The sequence below is a fragment of the Amborella trichopoda genome, chromosome 7 (assembly GCF_054954075.1).
Source record: "Amborella trichopoda isolate Santa Cruz 75 chromosome 7, AtrichopodaSantaCruz75HAP2 v2.0, whole genome shotgun sequence".
Classification (NCBI taxonomy): domain Eukaryota; kingdom Viridiplantae; phylum Streptophyta; class Magnoliopsida; order Amborellales; family Amborellaceae; genus Amborella; species Amborella trichopoda.
The window spans coordinates 44,377,436-44,394,525 of record NC_142342.1 but is presented as its reverse complement, the minus strand read 5'-3'; the positions used below and the strand labels follow the sequence as shown (position 1 = coordinate 44,394,525).

The window sequence follows — 17,090 nt, the reverse complement described above, 5'->3', positions numbered from 1 at the left end:
TTTACTCTTGCAAGTGGTTCATTAGCAAAAGGATAAAGCAAATCATGCGTCTCTTTCTTTATATACATTGCTGGTGGCTAATTTTCTCTAAGTCTTCTTAGCTATACTTAAATATATAACATATTGATAAGTAGCCTTACGTCAATATTTTCATTGCTTGAATTTGTTTTGTTTTTTTTTTTGTTGAGGAAAACCATTGCTTGAATTTGTTAAAAAGAAAATTCGCAACTTAGTGTGATTGTCCAATCCATTCCTCCCTTGTTAACTATTGCGATGATAGACAGGCTATCATCAAGCTTCAGCATGTTGATCCCATAATCAAGGCAGTGAAAAGGGAATATTGGTCTGGTGCTTGATTAAAATGATGAGAGGGAGATGAAGGCGGAAGTTCGTCATGACTCGTCATGATCTTGAGTTGAATCAAGTTGGAATATTGGGAACCTCTCAAGCAGAGAACTGTAGAGGTTTACAATTGCTCTTGTTGGAGTTCGGAATGCTGAAATATATATGTTTGACATAAAACAAAGGCTAAAAGCTGCACAAGCAATTCAATCTTTACTCCGCCCCAAGAGGTACATCTAATGCCTGCAACTCCATTCAATTTCACACTAGTTATCTGTCAATCTTATTCTTTACTTGTTTTCAGATGTGACAATCTAAAATAGGGATGAGTTTCTTGTTCTTTTTCGTGTTTTTTTTTCCAGCTATGTCATCGTTGTTGAACATGACCTCAGCATCTTGATTACTTGTCCGACTTCATTTGCTAACCTTTATGGGAAGCCTGGAATTTATGGAGTCTATCCGAGAAGGAATCAATATCTTTTTAGTGGGATTCCTTTCTACTGAGAATCTTCGTTTCCGGGATGAGTACCTTACATTCAAGGTTGTGATTTTATATAAGTACTGTTTTGTAATATCCATAGTTCACAAACGCGGTCCAGAAATGGGACTGAGTTAGCGAGAAATATAATCATGTATTACTACTCCCTGGGGCTAAATGGTACTGTCATTTCTCCTAAATGGGAGTCTAGGAAGTGAATAAGGACATCTCTTCAAATTCATGGAATATTTCAAAAGCTATTTACACTTTGTAGGATTGTATTGAAGATATATCATCTGCAGGAACAAGTTTATTTACAATTGCATATGTGCATGACCAAGTTTGACCTCATAGACAGATGGACGTCATGGTGATGTAAAACAAAGACTTGATCGCGCTAGGATCCCAAGCTCGAGCACAGTTTGACAGACTTGCAGAGTTCGTCGAAGACTATGCTCCAAACAAAAAGTAATAAATAAACTCATCAGAACACTTAAAAACCTAAACAGGGATAATCAACATTTGTAATGTTACGAGGGCGGAAACAAAAGCCTAGTTGACAATCCTCCATTTGTCTCAATCCCTCATGATTGCAGAAGACAATTCATTAAATGTCATCAAGTGGGATTGCAGAGAGAAGAATTACTGTGGATGATGAGTTAGTATCATGGGAGGCGTGCCGAGCTCCAACATTGACATTCTCACACAAGCTAGTGGTGGGCCAATGGATATTACCACCTCTCTTTTTTTTCCTTTTTTTGAAATTAACTGGGATATTACTAATTCTTCACCTCTCTTAATTGCATCCCTCTTCTCCCCATTGTATTTTTCTTTTCACTGGCTCATTGGTCTTGTCTTTTTTAGTATACATCCCCTGATTACACCGAGATACTTGATATAACCAACCTTATTCAATATTTCATCACAGAAAACTTAATGCTCCTTTCAATTATTTGGTTTTGCTATGCAATATGTAGGAAGTCAAGATGTACTATCGATCATGGATGACGGAACTAGACTTCTCTTCTTGAGAAGTAACATTTCATTTATGAGAATCGATTATAACCCAGCCTTGGTAGTTCAAGATTAAATGACATTACCAAGTAATTGTTATTACAAACCTCACCGCACCAACTTGGAGAAGCATTTCAGATGACTCGATGCAATTAGTGTACTTCATAAAAGGTATTGTATTTCTAGCCCATCTATCCAAAGGTTATAGAGAAGATTTGAACTCAGTAATTTTACATCAAAGACTGTGTAAAAGTTCATTGAGTGTCAGGTTATGACAAAACGAGCAGCTGATCACCTTGATTATATCACTCGTGAGGATTAGAATGAACTTCTGACAAAACCTGTCATACAAAATCTCATTCATACAATAGGAATTGAAAGGCATTGAACTTCAAATGATAACCATAAGTATACCAATAAACGATTGCCGGCCATATGAAATCTAGTTGCTGCAACAAGAATTTAAAGGCATCGAACTTTATCAGCCTATATATTCAGCAAACATCACACTTCGATATAAGTTTATGGGATTACCATGCACATCACCAAATAAAGAAAAATTCATGAATAAAACTGGGATGATAGTAGTCATTGCACATCATTAGCCATGTCAGCAATTGCATATACAACTATACATCACAGGAATACATTTTGATTTGCCCTGCATTGGTGAGGATAAAATTATGCTCCATAACGTTGTTATACTTCAAAAACTCTACCTGGACAGTCACAACGAAGTCCTTCACTTGATTGCCAAGCAAATGAAATCTAGTTGGCGGGGAATACATTTTGATTTGCCCTGCATTGGCGAGGATAACTTTGCAGTATGCATAGCTGACTTGTTTGATCAAAAGTCGGTATACAAACACAAAAGCAAGTCTGTTTCTTTAACCAAAATCAGCTTCCTCATTATTATCACCATTTTGATCTCAAAAAGCTTGTAGCAAAAAGGATATTCATGTGGAACTACTTGGTTTGCATTTGACATTAGTCAATGACCATTTTACCGCCAACTTGGACCACCGAATTTTCCTCTGTTGAATCTAACGTGTAAAACACTAAATTATTGATTCCATGAACTGTTTGATATTCTTGATATCCTCCTTGGACTCGGGAAATTTTTCAGGCTTAAACAATTTCCAAAGCTCAAGTGATTTTCTTGTTTCAGCAGCCATGCCTCTTTTTGAACTCCCATAGAGCTTTTCACATTCTGGGTATGGTTTGACAAAAAGGTTGCAAAACCGTCGTCTGGTCAGCTTCATCATACATCTCAGATCCACATTAAACCCGAGACCACCTTTCGATCTCAAATATTCTATAACTCTGTACCTAGGAACTATCTGCTTTTCAAAATTCACACCCAAGTATTCTGGGGCATCCATTAGACTTCCAATTGAATAACCCATCCGGTTCAGTAGGAAATCAATCTTCTGCTCAATGCCTGAGAGATCATAAGTAATAATTCGAGGTTCACGTTCCAAAAGCTTGAAAGCTTCTCTATGGTTCAGCCCGTGTTTGCAAAGGCAATCCACTCTTGTTTTCACTCGAACACAAGCTCTTATAGCCCCATGATCAAGAATTCTCGCCTTAATCAATGGCCTGCATTTCAAATTCTTCAACAAATTAAAGCATCGAGAGAGCTCCCCTCCAATCTCCATGCCAAAAACACGAGGATCATCCATAATTGCCTTTTGGCACTTGTCGCCTTGAAAACCTAACCTCTCTAACTCAGAGACCAGAGGCTTCAACCTAGCGTCAACCCCAAGTCCTAGAATATCAGGAAACTCGTACAACACCTCATCCAGCTGCCCTTTGCTTAACCCCAGTCCCATGAGGTAATCAAGCTCCAGTACAAGCTCATCCAATCCTATAGATGCTAGCTTAGAAAGGCTTTTGGTTAGCATCCTAATTATCGACTCCTCTCTGATGCCTGCATCCTTCAAAACCTTTACTTTGGGCTCCAAATCCACTTGGCAATCCAAGAACATCAACCATGGAGAAGCTTCGAGAATCTCCCCCACAACAGCATCACTGACCTGAAAAGTGCCAAGGAAATCGAGAATTTCATGGGACTTCACAGGATCGAGCTGAAACCTCGCAGAATGCTCCAAAACCTTCTCAATAATAGTCTGACGGTTGCTGAAATTCCCCAGCTGAGAGAAAAACCTCTCCCACTTTTCCAAGTACTGGGATTTCAGTATCTTTTTGGGGGATGAAAAGAAGAGGGGAACCAATGAATCGAGAGACCTTTCACAGTCTTGGGAAGTGGAAATCAAGGAATGAAGCAAACGGCGATGTTGTTGTCGAGGGGAGGCAGTAGGAAAACCATGCCTATTATAGATTAAATGAACTTCTTCAAATTTCAAGGGATCATGATGAGAAATTCTTCTACAGGATGAGGAAAGGATGCCTCCCTTGAGCTGCTGCTCTGAGAAAGATGCTATTATGGAGAGATTAAGAAAATGGGATGTGTAAAACTGATGATCAAAGAAGAAATATGGTGAAGAGGGTGTGGGGACTTCCCATAGCCTCCTTGCAAGGGAGCCTACTCTCCACCACCTCATCCGCAGCCAGCTGCTGCAGTTAATAAGAATGCAGCAGAGAAACAAGCAAGATAGTGTCATTAGATAGAAACATAGAAATTGAGGGAAGTTTGAAAAGATGTATATATAATAATCTCAATTAATGTATGGAGAAACAAGGAATAGGATAAGGCATAATATTCATCACATATCATGTCATCAAATTAAGGGAAAACAATAACACAAGGAAATAAATTAACCAATCATCTTTATTTTAGGCAGACCTGTGAGACATGGATGGTAAATACTTCCTTTTCAATAAAACGTCACAAAATTAATAAGAGATTTTAAGACTTGAAGTACTCATAAAAATGGAAAAATTGGAAAGTGAAAACTTGTCGATCCATTAAACCAATAAAAAGGTAAAGTAAGTAGGAAAGATGATGCAGCTACAGAAAGACAAGGTGTGAAGACAAAATCACAGCGGAAGATATGTTTCGTAGAAATTCAAGAGGAACTCAAGGACATGGATATTGAACTGAATATCAATATCGGCGCAAGACTAAGCAATGGGAGGAGGGAAAAGAAAAAAAGTGCCATCGTAAGTAAATGATATGGGCGTGATTTAGTTTTGTAAGAAGATGATAGGAAAATGCTGCTAATGCTATAAACTTCATGGGTTACCTACCCAATCTTGAAGAGAAAAAGTGCCTATCTATTGAATATAAGAATAACCTCCAAAGAGAAAAACCATACATGCTAGAAATCCAACATAAACTTGGAAATTCATAAAAAAGAAAAGATAACTCGTTTCAACTTATGATACTAAAGCATGAAGAAAATTCAGATATGGAAAAAAAAGAAATCATAAGATGGGAAAAGACAAGTGAAATTGGGACTGTGTTGTCCCAATCCAAATTGGAACCAGATACACAGAAATTGCAATGAATAGTGAGAATAGCAGCATCAGCAGCTGAGGAGTTAAGGTTTGTAATTTTCACACATGGCATACCAGCTGAAATTGTTAGGGTTTTCTGACAACAATCTAATTTTTCTTATCCATTATAGGAGAAAGAAAAACGCTAACACCATATCTGAAAACCCTGTTATAGGAAACTCAAAACAAAAGAAAAAAGAAAGAAAAAACACAAAGCAGCAACACTGGGAGGCCCAAAAAAGCAACAAAATTTGAAGCAAAATAAGAATGCAGCAAGGTAGCTGCCAATTTTTATTCACCCCCTCCCTCCACCTTATTATTCTATTTTTCCTCTTCTTCTTCGACAGTAAATACGAAAAAAGATGCCGGGAAAGTGTAAGAGATTTTGAACATCAGGAGGGAATTTCAAAAAATTTAAGTGTATCTTTTATGCATGATTCTATGCGAAAAATTGACCTACTCAAGGCCCTTACAGACCCATTACATCTGTAAGGGCACAAAACCTTCGTGCGCTTTACAACCATATTAGGTTTGTAAGGACTTTTAGGGCGTGTTTGATAACTGGAAGGTAAATGTTCCCTGCAAATTGGAAGTTCTTCGTTGCTGAGAAGAAAGAAGTTACTGTAAGAAGTTGTTTCTGTATTTGATAACCTGCTGGAATGTTAAAGAATTTCTGGTTTTCTGTGTTTGAAAACCTACTGGTACGTTAAAGAAGTTATGGGTCTCTGTCAGTGATTCAAAAAGCAGACCGCCTAGCTCCTAGACGGCCACCTAGGCGGTCCAGAAGGCCTGGGCGCATCGCCCAGGCCTAGGCGGCCAAACTGGGCGGCCGCCTAGGCGGTACTAAATCCGCCTAGGCAGCCGCCCAAGGCCTGCACCCCACCCCGAGGCAGAAATGGGTGTTGGTGGGGGCATTTTTTGTCCATTTTTTTTGTACTAAATGGCCAAAAATTAGGGTTTTAGGTTCATTTGAAACCTAAAACTTATTGGAGCCCAGAAAGCCCCCAAAAAAATTCTTTAGGATCTAAAGGTTTCTCAAAGTTAACAAAAATTGATCAAAACATCACCCATTGATATGAGATTTAATTTTTGATGATTTATATTGGTGTATTGTGGATAGTGGATTTGTAGTTCCATTGGTTTGATACTTTGGTTTGGTAATTTGGTTGGTTGGTAAATTTTAAGTTTTAATTGGATATGGAGTTACCAACTTATGGTTATGCTTATGGAGTGTGCGCTAAATACTAATGTGTAATATAATTTGAATTATGATGTGCTCTAAATGCCTAATTTTTATTTTTTATACAATATATATATATATATGTTTAAACTGTAGAATCCTTTTTGGATTCAACTGGGCCGCCCAGGTTCTCAGTGCCCGCCTAGGCGCTGGGAGGCCTGGACCCCCCAGGCCGCCCAGGACCCGCCTAGTGCTTTTTGAAACACTAGTCTCTGTCTTTGATAATGTGCTGGGATATAAGGAAGTTCAAAGTTACATAACAGGCCTTACATTGTCATCTATACACACAGACAAAATAATGATGCAGTCTACACAGACAAAATATAAGGAAGTTCAAAGTTACATAACAGGCCTTACATTGTCATCTATACACACAGACAAAATAATGATCCAGTCTACACAGACAAAATATAAGGAAGTTCAAAGTTACATAACAGGCCTTACTCAGTAGTCTACACACACAGACAGAATAACTATATTATTATTATTATGTGTTTATCAAACATCATTAGAAAATACCAAAAAAGAGCATCAAACATCAAAAGCTATGTTACTATCGATCTATTCATTCGTGAGAAAAATTAGTCCAATACAGCTATATGAAGGGCCAATTTTCAACTGATAACATACTATAAACTGTATAATAGTGAGCAGCATTGACATTATAATGGTGAGCAACATTGACATTCTTTTTTGGATAGTTGAGTCATATGAAAGAGTTATACAAACTTTAGAAGCAATAAACCTTTAAATATTTCACAATTACCCCAATCACAATCATAACTAAAATTCACCTTAATCATCAAAGATAATCAATTTTCTCTCATTCAAACTTCATGGCAATGATTTGTTCTGTTCTGCCTAGAAAGACTATTCTATACATCAAATAGTCAGGATTAATTATATTGAATATTGGATTCTTCAACCATTTCCTGAACTAAAATTCCACAATAAACTCAACAAATTACCTGCTGATTTCCTTGAGAAATGTTGTTATTTGCAAAAAATTCCAGTCAATCTATAACAAGTTTTTTTTTTTTTTTTGTTCGCTGATTCTATAACTACATTCTCAATGGTCAGATAAAACCCTATGCTTGATATTGAAAACTAAAAAGTAAGCTTAATCTAAACCTATGGCAAAAAGGAAAGCAATACTGCAATTTTTTTTCTTTCTTTTCTTCGCGACCAACAAAAGAACGATCAATGAAGAAAAAAATAAGCTAACCATGAATTAAATTTAAGCAATCTCATTGATTATCTCATTTTCAGATGATAGCAATTACAAAAAAGAAAAAGGGGAGACCAAATGTTTATGATTGTCACCTGTGTAGTAGAAGAAACCTGATGAAAAGAAGAATTGGAAAATGAGAGAACTGTGAAATTTAGCTGGAGTGGAGAAAGGAAGGCTTGAAGGGAAGGGAAGAGGGGCAAGGGCCAAGGTTTCTACAGAAAACTGTTTACCATACAAAAACAGGCAAATTATTTTTTCCCGAAAGAGAACAATTTACCACAAAACAATATTTAGAGAAAATCCTAGATCCATTTTCACCATGTTCGGAACCTAGAGAAAAAATCAGAGAGAGCAAACAAGCCATGGGATAGAGAAAAAACCAGAGAGAAAAAAATCAGGGGAGAGAGAGAAACCAGAGAGAGAAAAAATTGAGATGTACCTTTGTGAGGAGGCTCATAAGTGCAAAGATAAGGCGCGAGATGGTCTCTACTCTGTGGTTAGGGCAGTCGGGGGCAAGCAAATACCCTCTTCGTTGCAGCTTACTTGTTTTTATCAAACATGAAACTGCTACAGGAACAAGTAAGTTCCATCTTTTGGTAAGTATCTTCTAGTTATCAAACACGCCCTTATGGAACTATTAGGTTCTTTAAAGGCCTAAAGTCTTGGGAAGCACTTTCTTGCAACCTTTATGGCCCTATTAAGGACCTTTGTGGACCTATTACGTCACGTTTGGCTTTTTATATATACGAAGGTCTAACTTCGGATATTTAATATTCAAAGTCACTTACTCCCATTTGGCTTATAAGGTTGTATTAAAGAAAATTTTTAAGTCTTGTATCTTGGACTCGAACCCTATACACTCAATAATCGTTTGAGCAGAAAACTATTGAACTAGTAAAACTTAATACTTTTCACCTAGGAAAATTTATTCTAGGCAAGAGAGAACCAGGAAGAACACTCAAAGAGTATGGTGATAGGCAACTCACCTTCTGGCAACTTTGCACTAGAAAAGTTGCCCCCCCCCCCCCTCCCTCCCTCCCTTTCTTCTGATGGGTTGACAACAGCAAACCCTGTTGGAAAGGGTTAATGAAGAGATTATAATACCTCGTGGGTCTGTTTTGAAAAATTCGCTGAATCTGAAATATTTAGGGTCATCTAGGTCATGGAACTCAACATTAGGAAGCTTATCATAGAAAATGATTCATGACTAATTTTTATGCAAACATGAGAACATCAATTACAGATGTTGAGGCACAACTTGACCAGGACTAGAGGAATTCGTTGGGGAAATTTGGTGACGGCCATTATTGGGAGAACATTTTGAAGAACTGATCATATGGAGACCTCCAAGCACTCCATTTCCATGCGTATAAAATTTGATGCAACAAATTACGTTCAAGGGGTTACATGATGTACATGTCATTTTCAATCAAGTTTCACTAGTAGGGAACATCTGCCTTGATGACTTACCTAAAATGACGAAAGTGGCAAAAGCTAAAACTCTCAAATTATGTGGTGCTTGTGTGATGTACATGCTATGCAGTGCAAGTCTATTAGAATTTTCCTTCTTTTTTTGAGTAATCTATTACAATTTTCCTTTACAGCGCAAAACTATTAGAATCCTGTATTTCTCGTCTGACTGGGGCAATTGTCACTTTTTTGTATCGCAAGTAAACCGTAGTAAGTTATAAAATCCTTGAAACTAATATGGAGTTTCCAAAGAGAAACTATACCTACAAGAATCATTTATAAGATAACCAAACTTTTCCTACAAGAACTAGTATATATTATGCGCACTTAACAAGGTTAGATGCAGCGCAATATCTCATTACCATGTTTTCTTTCAAGACAAAGTGTTAGAGGGAGAATTTATGGGATCACAAGAGTGAGAGAACTCCATACAAGTCGATCTGTGGTATTCTAACCAAACTCAATAAACTAAATGTTGATGAATACATATATTTTAAAGAATGAATATACCAATCCAAAAAACATAGAAAATGAAATGATGGCTAGGGGTAACTGTAACTTTTTGGTAAACTGTCCTGAAGTATACAATCCTTGAAATCAATATGGAGATTCCTAAGAGAAATTATACCTACAAGAATCATCTATAAGATATCCAAACTTTTCCTACAAGAATTAACTTGGATTACAAAAGGGAAACAAAGAATAACCATGCACAAATGAATTCTCTTATGCGCACATAACAAGATTAGATGCATGCCAATGTCTCATCACTATGTCGTCTTTCTAGATAAAGCATTCGAGAGAAATCACGGGATATTGAGACTTGAGAGTAAGACTGCTCCACACCACTGGGTTTGTGGCATTCTAAAAACTACATGCTGTTTTAAAGAATTACTAGCACCAATCCACAAAAACACAGAAAGTGACAAGATGAATTTTTGCATTGTAAAGGAGGTTCAATAAAACATCAACAAGGAAGCACAGCTTAATGAGATGCCATGCAGAACAAGAGGCAGCTCTTATTGATAGCAACAATATGCATATCAGTTAAAAGTACTTGTATATTGATATAAGTATATAGACAATAACAATGACAAATGTAACTAAGTGTATAGATAATAACAAGAAGGTCAAAGTCATTCTTGTCCGTCAGATTTCAAATCGGCTAGTTCTGAGAGTGTCATTGATTGAACTCCAAGTTAAAAAAAAAAAAAAAAAACAAATCACTCCAACCCATCTAATTTAGTATCTAATTGCTACAAGTAATTGTGACGTCCAATGGTCTCATAGAGTGAAGTTCTAGAGTATTTCACTCATGGGCTCATCATTGTCCAAAGTCCATCCAGCGGCCACAATTTTCTAATAGTCTTTGAATTTTATTTTATTTTTTTCAAAAATCTGATTACCCTAAAATTTTGTGGGTGTGTTGTACAATATATATATATATATATATATATATATATATATATATATATAGACACACATAGACACATACGGCTGAACTAAACTAGAAGCAACTCAGAAAAACCCTGAAAATTTCGGACCAACTCGAACAAACTCACAAAATCTAGGATGAAGCTCACAAAGAAGAAAAATAAAATAGGAATCAAAAGGAAATCGGTGGAGAATGTATGGGTTAGTGAGAGAAAATCAAAAGGAAATTGGTGAAATCGAGAAATCATGCACTATGAGCAAAACCAATAATGAAATATTGATTAGGATAAATCTCTCAGAGATTTTTAAAGGGAAAAGCAGGATATGAACACAGGGAAAAGGTGGGTTCTTTTACAAATGAACCAAAAAAAATAGGAAAGAGATCAATGAGAATAAATTAGTAGGAGATTGACTGGAAAAAGAAAGGTAGGAAAAGCACCTTATCTAGAAGGTTGAAGTGGTTTGACCTTGTGGTAAAATGTCACATGAATTCCCATCCCATCTTATTTCGTTTTTGACACTTAAAAATATACTATTATATGCTTACGCGATACACACATATTATTAAATATTAATTTTTAAAATATATTAGCCATGGGAACGTATATAATGAGATCATTTACCTTTGATACAAGGTGGTCACAATTAATCTTTACCATTGGATGTGAAATTGGGTGGCTGCATTTATTTCATTGGCGAAGCTCAAAGTTCAAAAGAATTTTTCTCGTACTTTGTGACACACCCAAGCTACCAAATTTCACATCAAATGATTGTAAGTAATTGTGACCTCCATATGCCAAAGGTAAATGGTCTCATTGTATACAATTCCATTAGTTATTGACAAACATTTTCAATAAAATATTGTCTTAGAGATAATTTAATGAAGGATGCGGTTAGCATGCAGGCCAAGGCTGCACAAGTAGAAATGCGAGCCCATTAATAAATCCATTTTTTAGCTAGATTTTTGGATTTAATTTTTAAGAATATGTAATCTCTAACATGGAGATCATGAATATGAAAAATAAATAATTTTTAAAAACTAGAAATAATTACTCTATTAAGAAAACATATGAACTGTTAGTTTCAATTGTTTTTAGATAGACCACATACTTGCATCGATCTTTAAGATGGATGCTTTATACTTCTTAACAGCATATATAGAAATGCGATCCAGCCTGCATGAAACAATTTTCCTTTAATGAATTTATCATCATAATTGAGTGCTTTTTTAAATAAATTATAAATTCGGTAATACCTATTGTTTTGATAAAATTTTAATGAATAGGTATTCACTGGACATACAATTAAAACAAAAAAGATTTAAATAAATAATTTATATTACATAAATAAAATTGATAGACAAATTTATATGGGTCATAATATATTAGTTGTTCAAGACATAAGGTCTTCCTAATGTTGATATCCAATGTATTAGTTCATTAAGGCAGACTTCAAAAGTATTGACCTTATTATAGCCTATTTGATAACTAAAAGTTAAATTATGAACTGTAAATTGGAAGTTCCTCTTTGCTGGGAAGAAAGAAGTTACGATAAGAAGTTTTGGGTTTCTATGTTTGATAACCTGCTGAAATGGCAAAGAAGTTCTAAGTACTTGTGTTTGATAACGTGCTTGAAGATTAGGAAGTTCTAAAAAACGAATTACACATCATTCATTACTCAAGTATACACATATATTTTCATAATTTCCCAAAAAATAATCTAATTTCTTCGTTTATGCATTCAAAGCATCTAATTGACTATTCGTTTTAGCAACTATTCAACCATTAACATCAATTATAATCAAGCCCTCAATTATCTAAAAAATGAATTTCACATTATTCATTACTGAAGTATACACATGTTTCCCTAATTTCCCCAAAAACAATCCGATTTCTTCATTTATGCATTCAAAGCATCTAATTGACTATTCACTTCAGCAACCTATTCAGCCATTAACATCAATTACAATCAAGCCCATCATTATCTAAAAAATGAATCCAAAACCCCTGCTTGCATAGCAAACAATAATAATAATAATAATCCTGTGACGGCCCCTTGAGCACTTCCATTGACTCCTAAAAAAATCCATTGCCAATGAATCAAAGTATTACTCAGATCATATAATGTTCCAGCAACTTGGTTCTTACCCCCAAGTTCTTAATTCCACTGCTAACCTGCTGGACGAGAAAGCAGGGCCTTCTAACAATAGCAATTTTGATACCACAATAATGCTCCAAGTTGCATACCTAAGAAGGAATAGCTACTTGAGTAAGGAATAATGTGCATTCCTAAGAAGGAACAGCAACTAGTCATAAACAATCAATCCATTGATCCAAATTCCAAAGTTTCATTGATTACTATAGTGTCAATCACATTCGATCAATAATATCAACGTTCAGATACTGTTCTAGGTTTGTAGCACATTTTATGAGAGATCTTGCATGAATAAACGGGAAATGAAAAATAAAAAAGCTTAAAGGCCTAACCACAGAAGCAAAGGCGAATGGAAATGGCCAAAATATGGGGATCGCAGAGATTTACAGAGTTACTGATGCTACATGAAAAATCAAAGCATCACAGGGAGAGCATGAAAAATCAGAGCACCACAGAGAACAAGGGCACATTAGAGAGAGAAACCAAAACAAGTGAAAAAGAAACCAAAAACCCAAAAATCATCATTTACAGATAATTTACCCGAAAAAAATGATCTAAAAAAGTCTTCTGCAAGAACCCATCAATCCAAATCCCTTTTGGATTGATGAGAAAAATTAAAAACGACAAAAAAAACATACCTAAAATAGCTTCAAGGGCTACAACCCAAATTAGGGGTAGAGGGATTTGCAAAGAGTGTCCAAGGGTGTGAGAGCCAGAGAAAGTGCAGAGTTGTGAGCCATAATGCACAGAGCGAGAACGCAGGGGTGTGAGACACAAACAGATGAACAGGAACATGACGAAAGAGTGATAATGACTCGTGTAAATTGATCGCTATGTTCCCCCTACACAGAAGTTCAATCCTTCCCCTTCTCCTATCATCCAGCCGTCCATTTTTTATAAAAAGAGTCATTTACCGTTTGATCTTAGATCCGACATTTCAAAATATTTTATTTTTAATTTTATAATACAGATTTTTTTTAATATGAAATTTAGTGTGTACCATCTTGTCAACGGGGGCGTATCTATAAAAAATATTAACAATAATTTTTCGATAAAAAATAATAACCAGAATACTTATTGAAACTTCAAAGGTAATTTGGTCATTTTATTTATTTATTTATTTATTTTTCGTTAGTACGAGTTTAATAGAGGTTTTTTTTTTTTTTTTCTCGTTAGTACGAGTTTAATAGATGAATGGATACCAAAATTTGATGTCAATATAGTTTATAGAAAAAAATTAAAAATAAAATCATATAGAGACGTGACATCGTGATTGAGACGATCTTAGCCCTCCATTCAAAAATAGATGGTTGGATAAAAAGAAGGATATAACTTCTATGTTGTAGGGAGAACATAAAAAGCTAGGGGAACATAGAAAACTTTCCCTATTGATGGACATCTAATTTCAAAGAGAATTTTTGTTAACCCTTATATTATGGTATTAATAATTTTCTTGTTGTTAAATATAATTTATATTAAATATTAAATATAATAATTCGTTTGTTAAAAACTCTATTATATTATTATATTACTATCAAATAAGTCCTATTAAATATTATATTTCTTATTAATAAATTATGTTTATGTTATTAAATAGAATTCCTATTACATATATTGAATATAGTTGTGCTACTTTTTACTATCTTTAATTTCAGTTTTTATTTTGGAAGATACAAAAAAGAAAACAAAGATTACTGTATTATTTTCCATAAACAATAATATTTCTTATCCAACATTATAATGCTCATTGATAAAATCTATTTATGTTATTACGTATTGGATATTATTAAATAGGTACAAGCCTTAAGAAAAAGTAAACTCAAAAATTCAAAATAAACGAAGGAAAGTTGCTAGGTGCATAATAAAAGATGAACCAAATACGTAAATATATATATATATATATATATATATATATAGTTTGTGCAATTTTTAATTATTGGATGAGGTTAGAATGCTGCGAGCCGCATATTGTAGGAATGCGGGCTTGGTAGTAGATATATTTTTTAAATATAATTTGATCCTAATTTTTTTGAGAATATATAATTTCTAACACGAAGATCATAAAAATAATAAATAAATAAATTTTAAAAGCTAGAAATAATAATTAGATCGAGCAAGTATTTGGACCGTTAGCTACAATTGTTTTTAGATGGAGCACCGATTTGCATCCATCGTTAAGATGGACACTTTATACTTCTTGACCATCGTACTGTAAAAATGCGGTTCAGCCCGTATGAAACAATTGTTCTTAATTGTTCTTCAATTTTGGTTTTGATTTTAGAAGATACAAAAAAAGAAACAAGAAAAAATAAAGTATTGTCCTATTCTTTATAATAAATCTTTTTACAAAAAAAGAGTTAATTTCAATTAAATTATTTACAAAAAACACGAAAGAAAGAAATCATTTGTACTATATTGTTTTTTGGATAATATAACACAATTATTTGTACCTTTGGATACTAAATATTTTTTTGGGTAAGAAAATATCTATTATTTTCCAGATAGTATATTATAGTTTGCCAAAAAAAGAAACCATTTACTACTATATCACGATTTCAATGATAATTTTTACAAAAAAATAAAAAAGGAAGTATCTGTGTTTTCTATTTTTTATAGGATCAAATAATAGAAGAATTTTTTTGGGGAATGAAAAAAAGAAAACGTGAAATTTCTATGTAAACATGAAAGACAAATACAGAAATAACAAAGCAATTAAAAGATTGGATTTTGGATTATAAATAAGAATACTTGAAAAAGGAAAAAATAAATTATTTGTGCTATATTATTCTTAGAAAATAATTCTATTTGCAAAAAGAGAATGTATTCAGTTATATTAGCAAAAGAGTAAAAGAAAGGGATTATTTGTTCTTAATATTATTATTTCTTTAACATTTATTTGTTCTTAAGATAATATAACACAAATATTTGCATTTTTGGATAAATAAATCTTTTTGGGCAAGAAAGAATTGATTTAGTAATAGAAAAAATATACAATGAAAACAATTTATTTTTTATACAAGGTGGTCACAATACTATTGGATGTGAAATCGAGTGGTTAAAGCTCTCTCTCATTCATGAAACACTCCAAGTTTTCAAGAAAAGGACTATGATGCTCTTTTCACATACTCCAAGTTTTCAAGAAAAGGACTATGATGCTCTTTCCACATACTCCAAGTTTTCAAGAGAAGGACCATGATGCTCTTTCCACGTACTACCAAATATGTTTGATTTCCCTAGAGTAGTTATAGAAATCCTCTTTGCATAAAAAATGTAGCCTTTTTTAGTAACCTTAAAAAAAACAATTGGATGGGTTGGGGCGAGAGAGTTGAGAGAGACAACAAAGATGCAAAGAGTAGAGAAAGAGAACAAAAATGCAAAGCGCAAAAATAAATAAATGAATGAAAATTCATGGGTTGATACCTTGAAGAGGAGAGAGAGAGAGAGAGGGATAAAAAAAGAGAGAATCATTTAAGAGAGAAAGGGAAAGTTAGTCTAAAATTCCGTGTTTTCATTGAGAAGGTCAAATCTGCAGTAATAAATCATTCTAAGGCAATTGGTGCGAGGTATGGGTACATGAATGGCCACTTGAGTATTGAATTTCTACATTGGCGATGGGCAAAATTCCAAGTAGTAAATAGGTGGTCACTGCCCTTATTCTCAGGTTTGCACATGTAGCATATATCAGTGATTTAAAAAAATGCCGGCCCGGCACGGGAATTGTTCACCCAAGACGGATTCTATCAATATATAGATTGGCTCTTGACCAGTCCACTATTTTTGCACGTATTTTTTTGTTGATTCATTATTTCTTTCCACACAATAAAACGGCAATCCAGACCACCGATTTACCCAAACCGGTTTTTGTGATGTCTGAACTTGTCAACGATCCGTCTTTTAAATCATTGGCATATATTATCCATTTGAAGATATTTTTGGTAATTGAGGTTCATTTGACAAGGCTTGGGCGTTTTCAGTAGGGTTGCTACCCGCCCATGTGGAGCTCTCAATGATGTTGGTTGTGGTGGAGGGAAGTTTGTCTATGCAACACCAGTGGAGAATACACCAGTGGAGCATAAGTGGGTTGAGGTAAATATCTATCAGGGTCATAGTTCCCCTAGGTTTGGAATAGTTTTAGTTTTCCAACATTTAAGCCTAGATATCAAGTAAAGGTTAACAAAATTGATTTCAAGCTTTCCTTTGGGCAGCAAACCGAGATAAGGGTAGGCCCAAAAAGGTGTAATTCATAAAAGCCCTATCATAAGTTCTGA

At 34.5% G+C, this 17,090-nt stretch overlaps 1 protein-coding gene and 1 long non-coding RNA gene across 9 annotated transcripts; one reads left to right on the top strand and one right to left on the bottom strand.

Moving 5' to 3' along the window:
• Positions 1 to 282: 282 nt before the first annotated feature.
• Positions 283 to 1,089, top strand: LOC148781464 (uncharacterized). The gene is made up of 2 exons (XR_016059093.1): positions 283 to 572; positions 705 to 1,089. It is a non-coding gene; the product is annotated as an uncharacterized LOC148781464 (long non-coding RNA).
• A 1,206-nt stretch (positions 1,090 to 2,295) lies between these two features.
• Positions 2,296 to 13,574, bottom strand: LOC18423125 (Mitochondrial transcription termination factor family protein). 8 transcript variants are annotated; one of them, XM_088871643.1, is made up of 5 exons: positions 13,461 to 13,574; positions 8,751 to 8,834; positions 8,204 to 8,328; positions 7,857 to 7,986; positions 2,296 to 4,411 (listed from the first exon to the last, which is right to left on the bottom strand). In XM_088871643.1, the coding sequence occupies exon 5, from the start codon at positions 4,396 to 4,398 to the stop codon at positions 2,893 to 2,895; it is 1,506 nt and encodes a 501-aa protein (XP_088727769.1). In that variant the 5' UTR covers positions 4,399 to 4,411; positions 7,857 to 7,986; positions 8,204 to 8,328; positions 8,751 to 8,834; positions 13,461 to 13,574; the 3' UTR covers positions 2,296 to 2,892. The 8 variants fall into 8 exon arrangements, with proteins under 8 accessions (XP_088727769.1, XP_088727767.1, XP_088727766.1 ...); XM_088871641.1 differs by lacking the exons at positions 7,857 to 7,986; positions 8,204 to 8,328 and adding an exon at positions 12,816 to 12,914; XM_088871640.1 differs by lacking the exons at positions 8,204 to 8,328; positions 8,751 to 8,834 and adding an exon at positions 12,816 to 12,914.
• Positions 13,575 to 17,090: the final 3,516 nt, after the last annotated feature.

Bases quoted from the DNA above. Each gene is read 5' to 3' on its own strand.
- LOC18423125 (XM_088871641.1), bottom strand. From the start codon at position 4,398: ATGAGGTGGTGGAGAGTAGGCTCCCTTGCAAGGAGGCTATGGGAAGTC.